The following is a 20,369-nucleotide window of genomic DNA, read 5'->3' as shown; positions in this document are numbered from 1 at the left end:
GTCGATAGGATTCTGCATGGACTGCAGGATGATCAGGGCTTTCCTGAGAAGTAGCGCAATAACACCACTTTTACCAGAGATGTAAGTCCAAATCTGAATACAGATGCAGCCAATAGGCACCTCTGAGGCTATAACAGCAAGTGGCCTAGCATGAGCCACAGTCTCCAGAAAAATCAATGAAAAACCACCAAACTTCTCTTTATGGAAAAAAAAAAAAAAGATTGAATGCTGGATTTACTGAATCTTCACGTTGGTTGTTTTTGTATCTGCCTTTTGGAGACTCAGTGTCTATTTTTCTGAGCTGCGCGTCTGGTAGATCATTGGAGAGGTGACAATTTGTTGGACTGCGTGCAAAACGCCACAGCAGTTGTTTGTTATCCAGCATACGAAGCAGAGCAGCATCTCAACAAGAACACAATAGCTTTCTCTGCATGCGTCTCCCTTTCTCTCTAGTTGGGTTCCTTTATGCATTGTCAGCGTGGAAGGAAACAGTTGTTGGAGCAGGAATACAGGGTCCTAGCTAGCTATTCAATCAATCCTGAGCCTACAAATACAAATATTAATCCCAAGGGGGAAGCTTTTGTTTTGCATCGTAGATGTCAGATTCACTGTAGTGCTGTATTGACTTTTTCATGGTGTTTTATTTTATTCTGTTCGACTTGTTTGTGTAGCCGTCCGAGTGCCTGGCTGGGGGGGAAGGGTGCTTTATTCAGGAAGTTGTAACTGTTGTTCATCAAGAGTGCTAGCCAAATGGTTTCCGTGAGATGTGGAAGAAAATGGCCAAGTTTCTGGAGATGCTTAAAACCCAGTTAAGCTGGGACAGTGGCTGCCCAATGAGGTCACTGGTTTTGCAGAGATTGTCCCTTGAACGAACCCGGCATGTGAGCCATTCCCAAACACTAGGAGAGTTCCGATCTGGATCCAAACTTTATCACGTGGCCTCGTGTCTGTAACAGGCAATCACAAAATTGGATACTGAACACCCATGAATTTTGGAGGCGTTCAGATCTGTACTCGAGTTGAGTAGATCAGGCCCCTCCACATTTTAAGTGTCTTAATAAGTGGGTGCACAACTCCTAATCATTTGAGAGCCTCTGCAGAAGAGTCCCGAATACCATATGCGGGTCAGTCTTCATGGTCTGTTGGAATAGCCATGCTTCCAGTGATGGAGTCAGAGTTAGAAGCACTTGCAATGTATATGAGCCATGTGGGTTCTGTGATGATAATGGGATCCCTGTTTGTGCTCTGTTCAGTTTTTCATTCAAATTTTGTTCTGATGCCAGTGCAGACAGAGCCCTGGCACATTAAAAACGTTGCTCAGAAAACTCACAGTGCGTTTAGCTATTAGAAGAAATGTCACCACAAGGGGCTGAGTGATTTATATTCTGAATAAAGCACTTTTCATTGGTTTCTCGTTTCCCATTTTATTACATGACAAACTGCTTTCTTTCCCTTTAATCAAAAGGGAACAAACAACGCACAGACCCAATGATAAATTACTTGGGGAGGCCGTAGGTTTTGTAGGTGTAGAAATTTGTGGCATTTTCCTCTCATTTTTAGATCTGCAGGGTCCTGAATGAGGAAAGCTGAAGTTGGCAGGGCAGGTGGGGAATATTTAGAGGGAGTAGACTCCTGCCCTATCTTCCAGAGATGTTTTGAGGTTTAACTAATGAAGGATTGCACAGTGCTTTGAGATCCTCCAGTGCAATAGGCAATAGGAAGTTCTCCAAATTTTTGGGTGCTTATTCAAAACACCAAACTTCCTAGTGTTCATCTATCACTGATTAAAAGGAACTCCGGAGTGTGTAGCAATGGACCTAATACTACTGAGTATTATCGGGCCCTATCCTGAGAGGTGGTAGAAAGAAACGTAACTCCTGCTAACTCCTCTCTCTCTCTCTTCTGATGTAATGTAGACCCTGATTTAGGAAACTATCAGTGTTGAAGAAAGTACTTAGGCATGTGCTTAACTTTAGCTTGTGCGTAAGTTCTTTCCTGAATAGCTCTGTGCTTAAGCATGTGCTTAAGTACCAGAAATGGGTCCCTAATCTCTAAACTCAAATCAACAGGTGTGGCTGCTAGCCACCTTTTAAAGTTCAGGGGTCAAGTCATTCTGAAACTGCTTCCAACTCCTCTCTGACATGAATCTTCCCTTAAAGCTGACTGTTATTACAAAGATTCTTTGAGTTTCTCCCTGAGCTGTTGAAAGCATCCATCTTTGCCTCCTGTCCCAGATGAGGGATGGGATGCAGAAGATACTACTGATTCCATCCCTTCCCTCTATCAGTTCATTCAGATAACAATAGCTGGCTGTCTTTGCTGAATTAAATCAGCTCTTGATTGATGTATGTTGCCTTATGGGCCCCTAGGTATGTCTTGGAATGAACTGCCCCAGTTTCTGTTCTTTCTGTCAAAGCTTAGGACCTTCCAGAGTGGGTGGAACAGTTTAGTGAAACACCATGAGCCTTATGCTAAGTCTTCTGCCCCGGTAATTCTAGATACACAATTTTTTCTGAAGTGGTTTGCGAAGAGAAATCGATGTACCATATATACTCGTTCATAAGCCGAATTTTTTTGGTAAAAAAGTGAAGCATTAAAGAGAGGGGGTTGACTTATCAACAGGTCTACAACAAAATTTGACAATTTTAAGCTCTACTGAATTGAATATTTAATACATTGCCGTTTTGTTTACCTGGGGCGTCCACAGGCATGCAGACCCTCAGCTCCCAGTGGCCACGGTTCGCCGTTCCCAGCCAATGGGAGCTGTGGGGAGTGGCGGCCAGCATGTCCATCGGCACGCGCCGCTTCCTGCAGCTCCCATTGGCTGGGATCGGCAAACCGCGGCCACTGGGAGCTGAGGGTCTCCCTGCCTGCAGACACTCCAGGTAAACAAAACGTCCCAACCCCCTAGCGGCTTACCCTGATGGGCTGGGAGCCAAAGTTTGCCAACCCCTGAAATATAGGGTTGGCTTATGAAAGGGTCATACAGTTTTTGCCATTTTTACCTATCCATCTTGGGGGTGGGGGTCAGCTTATAAATGAACGGGCTAATGAACAAGTAAATACGGTAATTGTTTCATAGCATTTCCATGCATAATCGGCTTTATTTAATTGAATATTTATAATATCTTTATCTATACCCTTCTGCTTGGGTGATTTCTGGGGTGAATATAGAGAAAACATTCCATAAATGACATGTATAAAATATTCAGCTCACAGCAATGTCGGAGCGCTTAGATTCCCAAGAGAGGCTCTGGAGCCAGTAGTAATCGGATGGCCCTGGCTGATGGGATGTGACATCTTAGCGAACGCTCCCGTCTGACTCCTTCCGATGAGTAGCAAAATACAGACCAGTTGATGTGAATAAACAGCGATGGCCATCAAAGCCTAGGACGATCAGAGTTTCTAGGGCTGTGTATTCGGGATGTCTCTCTCCTTTTAAATGTGCACACGGTTTCTTGGTCCAGCATTTCATAGCTGAAGACTGAATGTTGCGAGCTCCTCACTAGGATGCATCTGTTGGCATAACTCCCCTACCCAAGGGAGTCAGTTGGCAGTGGATGGACTGTTCCATGTGGAGCATGGCCTGGTTCATGAAGCCAGACGTTGGGTTCATTGTGCCTTGTATTGAGTATGGTTTAAATCAGCGACACGCTGCTCACCTAAAATGAGTCCGAATTCAAGACGAGGCTCAGAAATGAGGCTGTTCTCTTGCAGAGGGAGGCAGCGTGGACCACTTGAGACTATCAAAGGCGGAGAGGCATCAGATCATGCAGGCCTCCAGGGGAGGTGAGCATGGCCCCTGCCATCACCCGTCACAGATTGCTGCCGAGGAGGAGGGTCTCCCCTAATGATCCTGGCAGGATGAGGAGACTGAATCGCTGGGGCCACCCCACCGGCGTCTGTGTCCCGCTGAGGGGAGAGTGGGCCACCAAGACCCATCCCCCACCAATGGCATGCTGTTGAATGGAGTGTGGGACCCATCACCTGTAGATGTCTGCTGCCAGGGTGGGGATGAGAGGTTGTTGGCCACCAGCCACTTCCCACCAAGTCTCCTTGCTTGGCTCCTTGCTTGGCAGGGCCGGGCTTGGGGGAGCGGGCTGTCCTCAGACCCTGGTGCATCATCAGGGAGGTGAAATATTTATGGCTCTGCCACGCTGCGCAGAGTTTGCTTCAGGCCGGGCGCCCTTGCTGCCGGCTCTTTGCACCTGTGGCCCACTTGGGAAGAGCCGCTTTTATTTTTTATGGATGATCACGAGTCCAGAACAGTTGTGCTGCCGAGCCTGGGACTGACCTGCTTGCTGGACCCGAGTCCGGGTAGTGCAGGGACTCGGCCCACAACGTCTCTCTCTTAACACTAGAGTTCTGAGGCGCAGTTAACACAAAGAACAGGCAGGTTTTTATTTCCCCATGAGGGACCCGTGCATTCTGCCCACAGGTCCTGAGCCTGCTGGGAAGTGCGGGGGAAGTTCTCCTCTCTGCTGTGTGTTTCGGCTCTTCAGGGAGCATTATTCAGGATTTTCAATTGAACCTCTTTATTGGACCATCTGTATCATGTCACAGGCAAGCCCCAATACCAGAAGGGCTCTCACTGATTTCAAATGATTTACAGTTCGATTAGCTTTCTGGACACGCTGCAGTTGGGAAGGTGTTTGCCTGCAGCGCCCACGGCGGTCGTATGATTTCTTTCTTCGCTCGGACTTGTCATTATTCACACCAGAGACCCCTAAGCAGAAGTTTCTCTCCCTCCCCCTGCCTTGGTGCAGAAGTTGCACCCTGTAGAGTGGGGCTTGGATGCACAAGTAACCCTCCCATACCAAGAACGCAAGCTAGCATTAGCCACTTGCAATAGCTGGCCCTAGAGATTTCCAGCATAGCACAGAGCGGGGACCCCCTGTCTCTCCGCGCACAGATAATGGGGCAGGACTGTCCCTTGTCCACCCACCCTGTAATTCACTGTGCACTCCTGATTTTTCACTGGGCTCTGTCATATCACGAAGAACAGTTAAAATCCCAAATTAATTTTGGGTCGTTGCCCACTGATCGCTCCTCAGTGGCCTACGTGACCCGCCTCTGCCGACCCCCATCCAATTCCTGTGGGACTGGTGCCCACGCGACACAAGCTGCTGCCAAAGTTGGCACAAATCGGCACCCTCGGTGGCGCTCTTGCAGGAGAAGTCGGGGATTGAATGGGTGTACCCACTGCACTGCCTACCCTGCCCCTAGAGGGCAGCCTTCCAGGTCAGAGTAGAGAGACGTTGCCAAAGGGCTTAGAAGGGGAAACTTGCAGTGCTGCGGTCTGTGGATAAATGCAGCTTGGGGCCAGTCCCAGCTACTGTCCCAGAGGTGCCGGGAAACTGCCCGTGGATAGTTGAGTGCCACCCCGGTGCTGCCCTGAAGCCAAACTGCCAATTGAATGCTGCCCCTCCTCGCCCCCATTGAGCCAGCTGTCTCCAAACAATTGGAGGGGATCAGACTCCTACTCCTCACCGGCTCCATCCCTACAGTGGGGTTGCCCAAACCCCCAGACTTGCCTGGCTTCTCCCAGTCCCACCCGGTGGTGCAGTTCCCCTCCCCTGCCCGTTCTTGTAGGTCTTTGCCTGGGGCAGTGTTACACGGGAGGGTTTTCTGCCCCCGCTGCAGTGAGAGATTCTTTCTCTCCGCGTGCTGGCTGCAGAGACCGAAATCCTCCTCCTCCCCCTTCCCCCACCTCTGACTCCAGTGCTTTCGACAGCTAAATCTGTGCCTCTCTCCCTTCGCTCCCTAAACCTGCCTCCCAGCCAAAGCTATTGGAAAGGTTTCCCAGCAGAGCCAGGCATTCAGCCGGAGACTGGGACTGCCTGGCCAAGAACCACATGCTCTCACAGACCCCAGCGGAGAGACAACAGGCCGTTTGGCATCCAGGCGAGAGGGGGCTGTGTCGTCTGACAGCAGAGCAGGGGATGAACCGCAACCCGAGCATGCTTGCCGCTTTGCTGCAATCCTTGATGATTATTTTTGTGCTGGGGCTGGTTAATCTCTGACATTTCACGTGGTGGCTTTAAGGGGAAAAGACAGGCCGTTGAAGACAATCGCTGATCAGCTGCAGACTGGTCGAGTACCTGGCCTAATGCAGAACTGAGAGCCAGAAGCTCCTGGGAACCCACACAGTCTGTCCCCTGTGTGAATGCTGTTCCCCGGCATGCGTTTGCATGGGTGTGTGCAACTGACTGGATGGGTGGGCCCTTGAGTTCTGTTCCAGGCTCTGCCACTGACTTGCTATGAGACCATGGGCAACTCACTTTGTCTCTTTGGCCATGTCTACACTATGAGCGCTACTGTGGCCACCGCTGCAGCGCTGTAGTGCCCTAGTATAGATGCTTCCTACAGCGACGTAAGGGTTTTTTCTGTCGTCGTTCAGCCACCTCCTGGAGCAGTAGCTAGATCATTCTTCCATTGACCCAGCCATGTCTACACCAGGGGTTGGTCAGCATAACCGCAGCCCCTGGGAGTAAATCTTTCCCACCCCTGAGTGACAAAGCTCTCAATTTTAAGTGTAGACCAGGTCTCAGTGTTTACCCTTCTGCAAAACAGGGTTAGCAGTAACAAAAGGGCGGTATGGGTTAATTAGTCAATGTGCATAAAAGGCATCGAGAGCCTTGAATGAAAATGTCTGTATCAAAGCAAAGTATGATGATGATTATTCAATATGAATATGAGAGCTACCACAGAGCCTGTCTGAATCCCAGAAGCGGTAGGTAGTAACTGACCATACACTAAAAAGAAAAGGAGTACTTGTGGCACCTTAGAGACTAACCAGTTTATTTGAGCATGAGCTTTCGTGAGCTACAGCTCACTTCATCGGATGTATAGCTATGCATCCGATGAAGTGAGCTGTAGCTCACGAAAGCTCATGCTCAAATAAACTGGTTAGTCTCTAAGGTGCCACAAGTACTCCTTTTCTTTTTACGAATACAGACTAACACGGCTGTTACTCTGAAACCTGACCATACACTGTGTTCTCTATAAACCAGATTCTTAAATCTTCACCTAGGGAAAACTCCCATAGGTTTCTGTAATCCTTGGACCTCTGCCTGCGTGCAGACTCCCTTCTGCTGGCTCTACATTTCCCACCACTGAATGACAGCGATGTTTGGAGGTAGAGAGCACAGGAGCATGTAAAGTGGGTGTAAAGGACTAGAGAGAAAGTGAAAGGGTGACTTGGTCACAGGCTGGAATAGAGGTTTCATAAGAAGGGGGTTTTCAATCTAGCAGACAGAGATCTAACAAGAGCCAATGTCCGGAAGGTGACGCTAGACAAATGCAGACTGGAAAAAAGGCCCAGCCTGACAAAGCCCTGGCTGGGATGATTTAGTTGGGATTGGTCCTGCTTTGAGCAGGGGGTTGGACTAGATGACCTCCCGAGGTGTCTTCCAACCCTAATCTTCTATGGTTCTGTGTAAGGTGCAAATTTGTAACTGTGAGGGTAGTTCTCCATTGGAACCCTTTCCCAAGGGAGGTGGTGGATTCTCTCACTGGACATTTTAAAATCAAGATTGGATTCTTTTCTAAAAGATCTGCTGTAGCTGATCCAAATGAATTCATCCAGGGAAGCTTTATGGCCTGTGTTATGCAAGGGGTCTTGCTACATGATCCCAGTCTTTACTTTTGCCCTGATAATCTAGGAATCCATGTTTCAGTCAGGTTTCCTAACAGACTTCCTGCCGCTTGCTGGGATGAGTCACCATTCCTGATTTCCTATTTTTAATTTAAGCACCTGCTTAAAATCGTGCAGTTGCTTTTAACAGCTACTCTTGGGTTTAATACAAGATGTGCAAAGAGCCCAGCAGGGCTGCGTATTATTTGCAGAATCGTAGCAAACAGAGATGGGAAAGACCCATTACATCATCTAGTCTGTCCCTCTGCCATTGCAAGCTTGTTCCCTTCACCATGGTGTGCTCCTCAGTGTTTTGTGCTGTCCATTTAAAAATATCTTTGTGTTGGAGCTTCTGTTGCTTTTCTCAGGGCAAGGGCTCTCAACCTGGGGGTCTTGGACAGGTGTCAGGACTACACTATCCTTCTCGTGGGGCTAAGTGGGGAAGGGACTCTGTTGGATTGTAAAATGGAAAAGGGTAAGAACTCTGGTTTAGGATCTTGTTCTACAGTCTAACAGACTGGATATAGCCCCTTGTGGCACCCCCAAATGATTCCTCTTCTGGCTTGGTGTTTACAGCCTTCAAATGTGTGTGGAGAGTCCTCTTTCCTCCCCTATGCTACCATGGGTCTGAGCTATTCTATGCAGGGTGACTAACCTTTTGCCATCAGTTGCTCCAAACCCTTAAATACTTTTATTTCTCTTCCCCTGAATTCCTTCCAGTTTGTTGACATGTTTATGGTATTGCTGTGCCCAGAACTCGATGTACTGTTGCAGGGCCCCTCCTCCACCCTGAAGCCTAAGGCAAGGCCTGTTCTCTCTTTGAGACATGATACATCTGTTCTTGAAAGCCCATAGATAGGCGCTGGAGAATTAAGCAGAGGGATATGGGTGATAATTGCTCAGAGACGTGTGGACAGCCGTTGCTGGATTTAGTTGCCCTATCTTTCACATGGTGGTTTAATCTGATCAGGCAATACATCATGATATTTAGGGGCCCCTAATTCTCCCTGGCCTCAGAATGCCATTTTCCCTAACCCTGAACCCGCAAGGGTGGGTTGTCTACTGGAACCCTGACTGAGAACTCGGTTGCCAGCAGTATCAATGACTACCGGAGAAGAAAATGGGAGGGCTGGTGGTTTGTCAAGAACTGATAACCTGCTCAGAACATCACGCGACACAAGGGGAGTTCTTCCCCAGCAGGCTGACAGTCAGACACGGTCGATAAGGCACGCCGGGAGCAGATGTTCTGAACTAGCTCACATCACTTCTCCTGTGACATTCCCTACGGCGGCCTTTTGGAGTGGGCTAGTGTTTGTGGGTTTTGTGATGACCTGAGCGGTTCTCTCTTGGGTAACTGAGAGCTTCAGCAGCACTGGGCGGTGACTTGGTTATACATGCTGTCCATGTGGTATTTTAATGATTGATAGTCACTGCTTTTCCTGCGGTTGTTTTTGATTTTTCAGAATAGCCCCAAGGGGCTCGCGGACTTGACATGGGACCCAGTGCATGAGCCACTTCTGGGGCAAAGCAGCTCCACTGCATTGCAAATAGACTTGGCTCTTCTCTTATTAATGATCCCATGAAGTGGCATTGCTACAAATAACCTACCTGGCATCCTTCCCTTTGCCTATGCAGGAGGGAGACTCGTTTGGAGCCATGGAGAAGGTCTGCAGGCAGCTGACCTACCACCTCAGCCCTCACTCACAGTGGAGACGCCAAGGGATCATGAAGAGGAAGTCTCAGTCCTGGTGAGTCAGCTTCTGAAAGCCATGCAGATTGTTTGTTTGACGTTTCCTCCCGCCTCCGACCAGACGCTTCGAGACGTGTTGGTGTCACTTTCAGGTCGGAATGGAAGGAAATCGCTTCTGCCGTGGCCATCGGCGTTTGTGGGAGGGTAGCTGTAAGCAAGCCATCGGGGAGCAGAGATTGTTTCCCCAGAATCAAATTTATTCATCATCTCAGCTGCCTTTCCTGTGCTCCCAGCAACACTAATCTGTCTGTGCCACCGTATCTGTGCATTGGCTCACCCCCATCCCTTTAGGCCCAGGTGTTAGGCTTCCTATGCTCCTGGGTAGCTTTAACTTCTGGGAAATGTGATGCTTCAGTACGGATGGTCAGTTGTCTCTGCAGGTCGCTGCCCAACTGTCGCCCTTGCAAATGACAACAATTCCCTTTGGTTATGGACTAGGGGCTTGATTCTGCACAGCACAGATGTGGAGTGTTGCACCTGTAAACACGGGGTGAAAAGGGAGGAACAGGTGAGCTCATGGGAAACCGACCCCGCACTAAGGAGTGTGCTGGCCACTAGGTTGCTCTTGCCTAGTAACAGGAGTGAGACCTACGTGGGGAGCGTAGAAATAAGGGCCTTGTTAGCATGATGAGGATTATGCTTACCCCAGATCTACTCTGGCATATCTAGTCACATACCTCTGCACTTGTTTTACCCAATGCATTTGTGAACAAGGGGGCAGGTGCACAGGAGGCTTGAGACTTGCCCCCAATCCATGCGGCAGAGTTTACCTAGCATTTACCCTCCTCTGCTGTCACTGTCTCTTTGGCTGGGCTTTGCTTGCCACTGGGACGACACCTGCTCTCAACTGTCCTTGCAGAATTCAGTGCTTCTGCTGCATTGTACCTGCTTTTATGCCCTGGTTCACATTATGCAAGGACTTGGGGGGAATGCAGGCTTAATTGCTATGATGCTGATATGTGCATTCATCTTTGCAAAGCTAGACAGACCACCTGGGGCTTAAATCTGCCGGGCCAGTTGGTGTAACGTATCTGAATTAATCAACTGCACTGGGGATTTAGCAAGAAGGGCTTTAGGATGGGATTTTCAAAAGCTACAAAGGCACTTAAGTACCCAACTCCTAGTGAAAGTCCAGTGGGAATTGGGTGCTTAAGTCTTGGAGAATCTCTCTCTTATTAAATCAGTGTTTGCATATAAGGGTGCAACCCTCTCCCTTTCTAAATCCCTAGCCCTTCCCCCTTGTCTGTTGTGTACTCATTGTCTGGGAAGGCTGCATGAAACTTCCACAGATGCATAAATACTTAGCTGACAACAGTTGTATTCACCATCAGAGTCTATGGTGTAATGGGATGATCAGAGACAACACCAATTTGTCCAGGCTAGACTTTCTGCTCTGACAGTTAACGTACAAGTGCAGCGGCTGTGTTGTTGTGAGACATCTTGGCTTTGTGATGATCTGCATAAAGGGAATTGTGGGATTAAAAACAGCCCAGGGGAGGGGAGGAAAACATCTAATTCAAATGAACCATCTTAACCCCTCCCCACAAGCTCCTCAAAATACCAGTGTCACTGCTATGTGCATGTCCCAGAACTCTGCAGCTTAGAAGCACGTGGCTAAGGCAGCATTGACAGAAATCCAAAAGGTCAGCTGTCTGCCCAGCAAGGCTGATGCGGCGTCTCCGGTAAGGTCAGTGTCAAGTGCGTGCTGTCTCCAGCCCATCGGTGGCTTGTTTCTTTCTTTTCCAAGGGTGCAAGTTCAGTTATTGCCATCTCCTGACACAATTAAAAGCCCTACCTGTCAGCTCAGCACTAAGGTCTGCTTCAGCAGCTCTTCCACTGGAGCCACCCTGTGGCAGCTCTAGGTTGAGTGTGCAGGTAGGTGGGGGCATTGCTCAGGGACTGCTGCGGTTGGCTGGCTGGTCCCTGAAATCCCACTGTTGCTGCTGCTCCTTTGGTGCCCCCTGCTGGGATGTGCGCTGAATAGGTTGGGGCTCTGGAGCAGCTGCCCTGCATGGATCTTCTAGCTACAAGAGCCATTCCATTGTATTGACAAGGGAGAAGGGTGCCGAGCATTAGGATGAAGGTAAATGTGTGTTGCTCTGATTTTATGCTCCCGTTTTTCTAGGTAGGGCAGAGCCCCCCAAAACCTGGTAAGTTTGCTGTTCCCCTGCTGCAGCCACCTGCTAGGAAATGGTCCAGCTTCTCATATAAACTCATTTAATTCCTGAGGGTGGCGCTACACCTTGGAAGCCTTTGAGCTAGTTTAGAGGTGGCCTTTTTTTCACATGCCGAATCACGACTATAAGCCTCAAGGCATCAACGGAGGAGGGGAGGGCACCAGCCCATCGTGTATTGAGTGCCAGATGGATCTGTTAGCAAGGGAATGGGCTTCTCTGCTTTCCCCTTTCTCTCGCTCTTGTGGAGGGGTGAAGCTCCCTCTTCCATTCATCTCCTCTTTCTGTGGCTGGGAGAAATGCAGTAAGTCATCCTCCTCCGCGCTGGAAATGGCCATTAAATGTCCCAGTATGAGATATTTACGGGGAAGTCTGCCATGCCACAACATCTCTCTATCCATCATGTAATGCACTGTATTTAGAGGATCCCAGCTGGTGGGGTATCTCCTGGCAGTCACTGATTATTGCATGATGGGGTTTCTTGTGCCTGTGTTGGAAGGGAGCTGCTCGGTAACAGTGAATGGATACTGTCTATTAATATAGTGGTTTAGTTTAATAGGGGGGTTGTCAGGAAAAACAAGCAGGAACGGGAAAAGTGGTTCAAGATAAGCCACTCCTCAGGAAACTCCTAAGGGTTGTTGAAAGACAATACCCCAATGATGAGCTTTGAAGGTTCAGCCTCTTAGCTCCGCCAACATACACAATTGATTCTGATGAGCAGGGACGAAGTCCAGCAACGGGCAAAGGAACTCTGACTGGTTTAAAAGGACTTTCTCAAGAGGGGAGGAGTTGTTTGGAGCGACCAAACTTCTACACAGGCACCACTGGGGCATCTGACAAATTAAGGCCTGCCTAGGCTACCATCAGAGGATAGTAAGTCTGTAGGGAAGATAGCCGTGCGTGCCGACTGTTTGTGGCTTTAAAAATTCTCTCTGAATGTTTTGTTGCTCCTGTGAAAGCGAGCACTCCCTTGGTTTTAAGAAGGCTGTTTTGTCACTGGATACCGCTGGTCACAGACTCCCACAGGGGAGAAATGCAGGTCATCAGTCAGATCAGCAGGGTCAGCACGGTTGATACCCAGAGTGCTTGAGCCCAAGGCCCGCCCTGAGAGGGGGAGAACTGTGGAGTTCTGCCCAGGGGAGGCAAAGGCCTGAGGTGGGTGGTGCACACACACAGAGAGACTAGGAAGGGGACAGAGGTGCAGCTAGCTCCGTAACTCTGAAAGCGCCTTCCTCTGACAGGGCCCTGACCTAGCAGGGACCCTGGCCTCATCTGGTACGGCAAGTCCCATATTCTTATGATGCTGACGGGTGCTGACATAAACGGCACCGCTCTCCCTTGCACGGCACGCAGAGCTTTGCTTCCACGCCGCGGGCACCAAGTAGCAGAGGTGGAGTAGTATAAGATTCAGCCGTGGAAACTCTTGGTATTGCTAATTCTGTATCGTAGGTGTGGTGTTGGGCAAGGCCTGTGTGCAGCACTGTTCCCTGGACTGATTGCTAATCACTGCGAACGACTGACTTATGACACTGTGTCCTCACTGGTGGCTGTTTGCATTGTGGTTGCAGCTGTGTGGATCTCAGGATCTTAGAGAGAGAGGGTGGGTGAGGTAATGTCTTTTATTTGACCAACTTTGGTTGATGAAAGAGACCAGCTTTCAAGCCCCACAGAGCTCTTCTTCAGTAGCTAACAAATTCTCTCTGAGGGCATGGCTACACTTGCAGATGTAGAGCGCTTTGAGTTAAACCAGCCTTCGTGGAGCGCAGTAGGGAAAGCGCTGCAGTCTGTCCACACTGACAGCTACAAGCGCACTGGCGTGGCCACATTAGCAGCTCTTGCAACGGCCACAAAGAGCAGTGCCTTGTGGCAGCTATCCCAGCATGCAAGTGGCTGCAACGTGCTTTTCAAATGGGGTGGAGGGTGGGGGTGGAGTGTGACAGGGAGTGTGTTGTGTGTATGTGGGGGGAGAGTGAGTGGGTTTTTGGGGAACTGAGAGCATGTCAGCATGCTGTCTTGTAAGTTCAGACTGCAGCAGACCCCCCTCACCCTCGCCTCTCTCTCACACTCTCACAGCAAGCAGTATTCCATAGTAATGGTTCCTTTGTCCCAGAGCAGATAAGCAGCCGGCTGTCAGAAACGGAGCTTTCAAAGGTATATCCGCATTCCTACAGTGATTCCAAAACAATGAGAAGAGTGGCCACTTGACTTAAGGGGATTATGGGACGTTTCCAGAGGCTGATCAGAGCGCAGTAACGCAACACCTCGTTCACACTGGTGCCCGAGCATTTCAGCCAAGGCGCACCAAGCGTTAATCTTCTCGCCGAGGTGGAGTACCAGGAGCGCTCTAGCCGTGGAGTCAGAGCGCTCTACGTGCCTTGCCAGTGCGGACGGGTCGTGAGCTAGGGGCCTGGGGCTGCTTTAAATGTGCTCTAACTCACAAGTGTAGCCAAGCCTTGAGCTCCTGCTCTTTTGCAGCAGGGTGATCTGAGTTCTAGCCCTGCTGAGGGGGTGAACGTCTGGTGAGCTGTAGTGTGCTTCACAGTGACCGTGAAAAGCAGGTCCAATAAAAGGCTAAATAATCCTGTCATGCGTCAGATGTTTGCCTCTGCCTCCATCTTTGATGTTTGCCAAGGGTGTGTATTATTGATTGGCAATGTTACTTTCTTTGTCTCTCTGTTATGTTTTATGCGTGTTTGTTTTTATTTATTAAAGAAAGGGAAGGTGACAGTAGCTAGAGGAGTCAGTTATAATCAGCATTATATATCATCAACTCGGGGGCCCCAGGTGTGATCATGTCTCTGTTGTAACAGGTGCAGTACAAACACATAGTAAGAGACAGTCCCTGTTCCAAAAAACTTCAAATCTAAATACACAAGACAGACAAAGGGTGGGAGAGGAAGCAGGCACAGAGAGATTAAGTGACTTACCCATAGCCAAATAGCACATCAGTGGCAGAGAATCAGCATTAGAACCCATGTCTCTCCTGAGATTTGTCCTTCTGCCCTAACCACTAACATTGTTGCTAGGTAGTCCAGCGACAGATGCCCTAGAAATGGCTCCGATTGGGATGTAGAATAACTGCAGTTTCACATGACTGTTGTTCTCGGATTTTTAAGCACAGTGTGTAATTAAAAAATCGGATTGATTTGTATTCACTATTAGATAAGCAAAACTGTCAGATCTGCGCAATGCATACTCAGAGATCTGGTCTGCCTATTTTAATAAAAGAGCAGGGCAGGAGCACCCGATCGAGGAGTTTACTGTAAGTCACATCCCATTGGGGGTTCTCAGCACATGGTGCAGCGCGGTAAATGGGGCACGCAGTCGTTGCTTTACCCTAATTTTTTTCTAGTTAGAGTAGGAAATGACCACCCCTTGCTGTCCTCTGAGGATGTAATTAAACCTGTAATGCTGTGGCAGTGGGGAGTTCTTCCGGGCTGAAGAGTCTCAAGAAACTCTGTAAAACAGATTTTAAAAAGTCAGTTTTGTGCCATTCTCTGTCTTTAATTATCAGATCTCTCTCTACGTGTGTGTGTGTGTGTGTGTGTGTTTTCCCCCCCAGAGACCTAACTGGCTTTAGCTGGGAGCCCTGTTGTAAGATTCTACTTTCTCCTTTGGAAGAGGCGAGAAATAGTTGAGGTTTTTGATCATCATAATAGCGAAGGGCTGAGATTCATCCGTAACGTCAGTCCAGTTATGGCCACGTACTTGAGGCAGCGCTGGGATGAGGTACGCATCCTGTACACCCTATCACACAGCTAAAACCTGACAAACGAGGCCTATCCTGGCTGTAGTAATTAAAGAACATGTGGCCCTCCACCTTAGAGTGGTGGTGTGAGCCCTTCCGCCCTGAAACTCCGGTAGATTCCCCCCGCGCTTTTGATGGGTCGAATGATTCTCTTGTCTCTCCGTCCTGAGCTGGAGTGCGGTGTTGCTGTCCAACAGCTGCAGTGTTTCACGGCTGGGTGAAGTGATCCAGACGCTTCTGCATACATCACCTTTACTCCTCAAGGCCTCCAAGGGGCTTAGTTATTTAATATACCTGTGTGTACAGTAATGCGCTCGGAGATGGTTAGGGGCTGTGCGCTCCTTTTGAGCCTTTCATTATTAAAACAATAAAGCACCGAGGGGCAGTTTTCCTCTCTTCCCTCCCCCTCACTACTCATACGAGCTGGTCCCAATAACGCTCTGCCATTGAATTTATGGACTCTATTTCCTGTCTGCCGCCATCCCCAATCCTACAGTTCTTCACTTCGCTGCACTTCAGCTTAATTAGCAGTTGGCTCCAAGCGACACAGAAATGGGTCTTGAGAACCTGTATTTGCATAAATCTTTTTGCAGGTTAATGAACTTTGTCATAGTGGAGTAATGAGCAGAAGTCCTTTTGGTCTCTCGTGGAGTTGGAGGGGAGCTCTGGATAGATTCTATGGTGCTGAGATGAAGTTGAACCATAAATAAAACACGCGGGCCTGTAGGAATAGCTAGTTTATTTTCCTGGTCTTTGGGCTTATCGCACTGCGTCCTGTTCTGCTACTTTTCTTCTCACCTTCTGGTCTTCGTTTGCAGAGCCCAACATGGCCAATAATCGTGTGATTCTGGCCTTTGTAAAACTCCCCTCTCTCTTTCTCAGCAAAACCATCCACACATTTTTCTTTGCTCCTCAGTCCTTTTTGCAATGTCTTATGTGTGGTGATACAAGATTCCTTTGGGGAGAAGTTTCATCCTCCATTATTAATGGGCTTTCCAATTAGGAAAGGCCCTCCTCAGGAAATTATTTATTTTGATTCATGAAATCTTAATCTCCTGATGCCCTGTTCGTGCTGCCATTGAAATGGTTCTATCAGCAACGTTTAAGCTAGATGACCCCAAAATAAACTCTGGATCGGAAAATCCCAAACTTTTGGGGATTCAGGTTTGGAATCCATCTCCAAATTTCAATCACTCCGTTTTCACCCATGGGCAGAATCAGCCCTTGAAATCCAGTAACCCCTGGTCTTTGGCGTGATGGAGATCCAGATCATAATACGGTATTAGGGTGTTGGGTCTGTCTTTGGCTTAAACACAGTTGTTGCTAGCGCTGTTCTAGGTTAGTATCCTGACCCAGGGTGGAATTGCCTTTTGTTCTGAGTACCGCATTCTACAACCGTGGGGGTTACTGTATAGCCTGCTTCTCTCGATCAAAGAGTAAAGAGCCCTGTCCATGTTTTCCAGGGTAACTGGCCTGGAACTGTGACGGTGACGACAGTGGATTCACTCACAGTGCAGGCAGAGCCACAGGGATCATGGTTCGTTGAAGGGAAAAGCGTGGGAGAATGCTTCGTTGCGCTGTGTGTGTTCTCCTTGTGTTCCAGTGGCAATCCAATAACGTACCAATTATTTACAAAACTGCACCCTTGCTCTGTCAACAGACTGCCTGTTTTGACAGCAGTATGAAAGTAAAGGGTTGTAGTCTCCAGAGTCGACCGAGTCCGTGTGTCCACTGTACAAATGCAGCAATGAAAGGATCCGTTTGTTCCTGCCACGAGCAAGCATCCCTTGGAACGAGTGCAAGGTTTTCCGTTTTCTCTCTTTGCCGTTGTGGTGTCTCTTTCCCAGAGGAGCTGGTCAGAGGACTGTTTTCCACGTTGTCATCGCTGGTGCTGGGAATGGACTGCCCAACGTATCTGGGATGTGGAGGGAAACCCAGGGATGGGAAGCATCGTACTACCCGCAGCGAGTGGAGGGAGCGGGAACAGTTTGTTGCCCAACAGTGTTCAAAACTGACCGTGTACAGTATAAACCGCTGCTATCAGTGCGGGGCATTATTAACAATAACTCCTACCTCTTATATAGAGGTCTTATCCGTAGATCCCAAAGCGCTTTACAAAGGAGGTCCATATCATTAGTCAGTTTCGCCAATGGGGGAACTAAAATGATGTGACTTGCCCAAAATCACGCAGCCGGTCAGTGGCAGAGCCAGGAATAGAGCCCATGTCTCTGCGGGATGAGTCCAGTGCTCTGTCCACTAGGCAGCATGGCCTCCCTAATGGTGAAGACCTAAAACGCTCTTCATGGATTAGTCATTATGACACCCTCTCAGGCAAGTAGGTGCTGTACCGATATTCCAGAGGGAGGAAACTGAGGCACGGAGAAGGTGACTTTTCCAAGGTCACACAGCACGTCATGGTCAGAGCTGAGAATAGAAACCCAGGGGTCTCAGAGTCCATTCACCTGATCTCACCACTAGAAACCTCCCCTTTTCCATATTCTGCTTGAATATCTAGGAAAACGAGGGGAATGAGATCTCGAAAGCCTCTGGCAGAGAAAGGGGGTCAGGAAGTTAAAGCCAAGGGGCAGTGCCCAGATATTGGGGGTCCCAATATTACTATATTGTTTGAGCCGTTGAGGCCAGATTATCTATAATAGAGAGACTGCAGGCGACATGACACCACTGACCTGACAGTTGGCTTCCTGCAAGCCACGTTGTGTTTTGGGCTGCAGTTGGATCTCTCTCTGCCTCGGACCCCACAGTTGGTTTACTTGCCCTTTGTATGGCAATCGCTCAACAGAGGACCCACTCCAGGGTACCCTTTGGGCAGTGGATTAACTCCCTAGAGAGGGTATATTCAGACATCAGCCATTAACTGAGACAACACCAAGCCCTATGGAAAGGGTTGATCGCAGAGCTGTGTGTTTGGGTTCTGCCGGAAACCAAGTGTCTCAGTATTTGTAGCTGTTGTTTTGTTTTTTTTATAGCCCTGTTGGACTTTGGGGGGGTGCGTGTCACTTATGAAGCCAAAATAACCACGAGATCAGGTATTGTCACCATATCACCACCATAGGGACTGAAATCTCCTGAGAAGGCTGGATAAATCGTTACTTGGGACCAGTAAATGGCTTCTTGACTCATTTAAAAATAAAACCCCGAAGCTTGAGAAATGTCAACATGAAAATTAGACCCTATACGCATATGTCGCTTATAGCAGCTATTTCCTGTGGGCCCCTTTTCCATCTCCCCATTGCTTCATAGTCTGCATTTTATCCATCTGCCTGAGTATCTTTGTCGATTTTTCAGAAGTGACTGTCACGGCGCTGTCTGAGTTATAAGAGACATAGGGCCTGATTCTCCTCTGACGCCTGCTTTATGCCATCGTTATTAATTGAGTTACTCCCAACTTGCACTGACGTGAGGTCAGAAACAGGCCGATCATAGGTGGGCAGCATTGGATACTGTGAAACGGATGAATTCTTCAGGTTAGCTGTCATTAGAGCAACGGCACCAAAATGGGAAGTTTATAAATAGGAAGTTTTATCTGCTCTGTGGATGTCATATGCAGTCTGCACCTGTCCTTGTGGTGCCATAAAGCAAAACTTCCCTCGGAGAGCCCTGCGTGGGCATGCACGCTGGGGGGTGGGTGTGAAAAATAGCCTTCCTTAAAGTTTCTGCCGAGTAAAATACGTCACCTGCTAGGATGAGAGCCATGTGTTAACTTAACTCATCAGGACAAATGCTGGCTTGAAGCTGCCTCCCTCTGCCATTTCTGAGTGATGTAGTCACTGTCTGGAGACAATAAAACTACTTCTACTGCCTAAGACATGATGGATTTTCCTTTTTCTTTCCCTCTCTCCCAGCCCCTCGCAATATTAGTCTTGTGAAACTTTCAGGCTGCAGCCTGTCTAATGTTCATTCGTCCTCTCTCTCTGGAGATGAATTCTGTATAATATCTGGCAAATGAAGTCCAAATTTGAAAGGTGTAAATACAAAGCCAGACATCACCTGCTGCTGCTACCATCTGATTTGCAGATGCTGGGAGCTCCTTGGGCCTGATCCAAAGCCCATTGAAGCAGGTGAAAAGACTGCCATTGACTTCAGTGGGCTTTGGATCAGTCTTTCTGTCTGAATGTGGGGGAAGGCAAATCCTTTTTTGGTTTCTAAATCCCCATCCAGCTTAAGAGCTCACTGCACTGGTTGAAAATATTGTACTGTCCCATGGGAAACATTTTCAACTGCTCTTTCCCATTCTGCCTTGTTTACTAAGCTGTTGTTGTGAATTCATCTCCTGTTTTCTTGACTATTCCCAGGGACAGCATCGAATTCCTGTAAGCTCCACAATTTGGAGATTTTGTTTAAAACAAATTACAATCTGGTGGGGAGGTGTGGCAAATCCTAACAGGAGCAGAATTGTTTTAAAAGTCAGTTCAAACTTATTTTGGGGGGTTCTTTGAATTTATTTCAAAATTCCCCTGCCCGGTTGTGACCCCAGCAGGACTGTGCAAGTGTCTGAAACCAGAAAATGAAATGAATTAGCACAGAGGTGAAACTGACTCCCAACAGAATGGAATGAAGTGGGAAAAGTAAAGGAACCGTGTAAATGGTTCATAGTCAGTTGGAGTTTTAAGATGGTGCTAAGCTACAGTGAATTTTTTTTCATAAATGTTTTAGTTTTTGGTTTCATACAAGGGCTGCATCTGGTAGTGTTCAGTACGGCACTGGGGTGAGGCGAAAGTCAACCGTGGAATGAAATCTATTCCTAGGCGGGCGATGGGAATGTGGCTGGCAATGAGAATGCAGGGGGAAGATGGGCCCTTTGCCATTTCTCATCATAATGTGAGGCATTATGCCGGGGGGCGGGGGGGATGTCAACCAGACATTTCCTCCTGAGTATCCTTGCCCAACCCTCCCACGGCCATGTATGTCAAATCTTTTCAAACAGCTACTTGACTGCTTCCCAGAACCAGTGCACATTAAGGGAGGGATGTGCCTTCATGGGGCAGCTTGCAGAATCAGGGCATTAAAGGAAGACAACGCTGTTGGTGCTTGACTCTCTTA

The 20,369-nt window shown here is 48.5% G+C and overlaps 1 protein-coding gene across 1 annotated transcript in view; it reads left to right on the top strand.

Annotated features, from left to right (window-relative positions):
• LRRC75A (leucine rich repeat containing 75A) overlaps positions 1–20,369 on the top strand; it is a 185,195-nt gene that overhangs the window by 108,425 nt on the left and 56,401 nt on the right. Inside the window, exon 3 of the mRNA XM_007054207.4 lies at positions 9,272–9,384. Coding sequence (XP_007054269.1) covers positions 9,272–9,384 — 113 coding nt within the window. The remainder of the gene's footprint in view (positions 1–9,271; positions 9,385–20,369) is intronic.

Source organism: Chelonia mydas, chromosome 17 (assembly GCF_015237465.2).
Source record: "Chelonia mydas isolate rCheMyd1 chromosome 17, rCheMyd1.pri.v2, whole genome shotgun sequence".
Classification (NCBI taxonomy): Eukaryota; Metazoa; Chordata; order Testudines; family Cheloniidae; genus Chelonia; species Chelonia mydas.
This window is presented reverse-complemented; position numbering and strand designations above follow the sequence as displayed.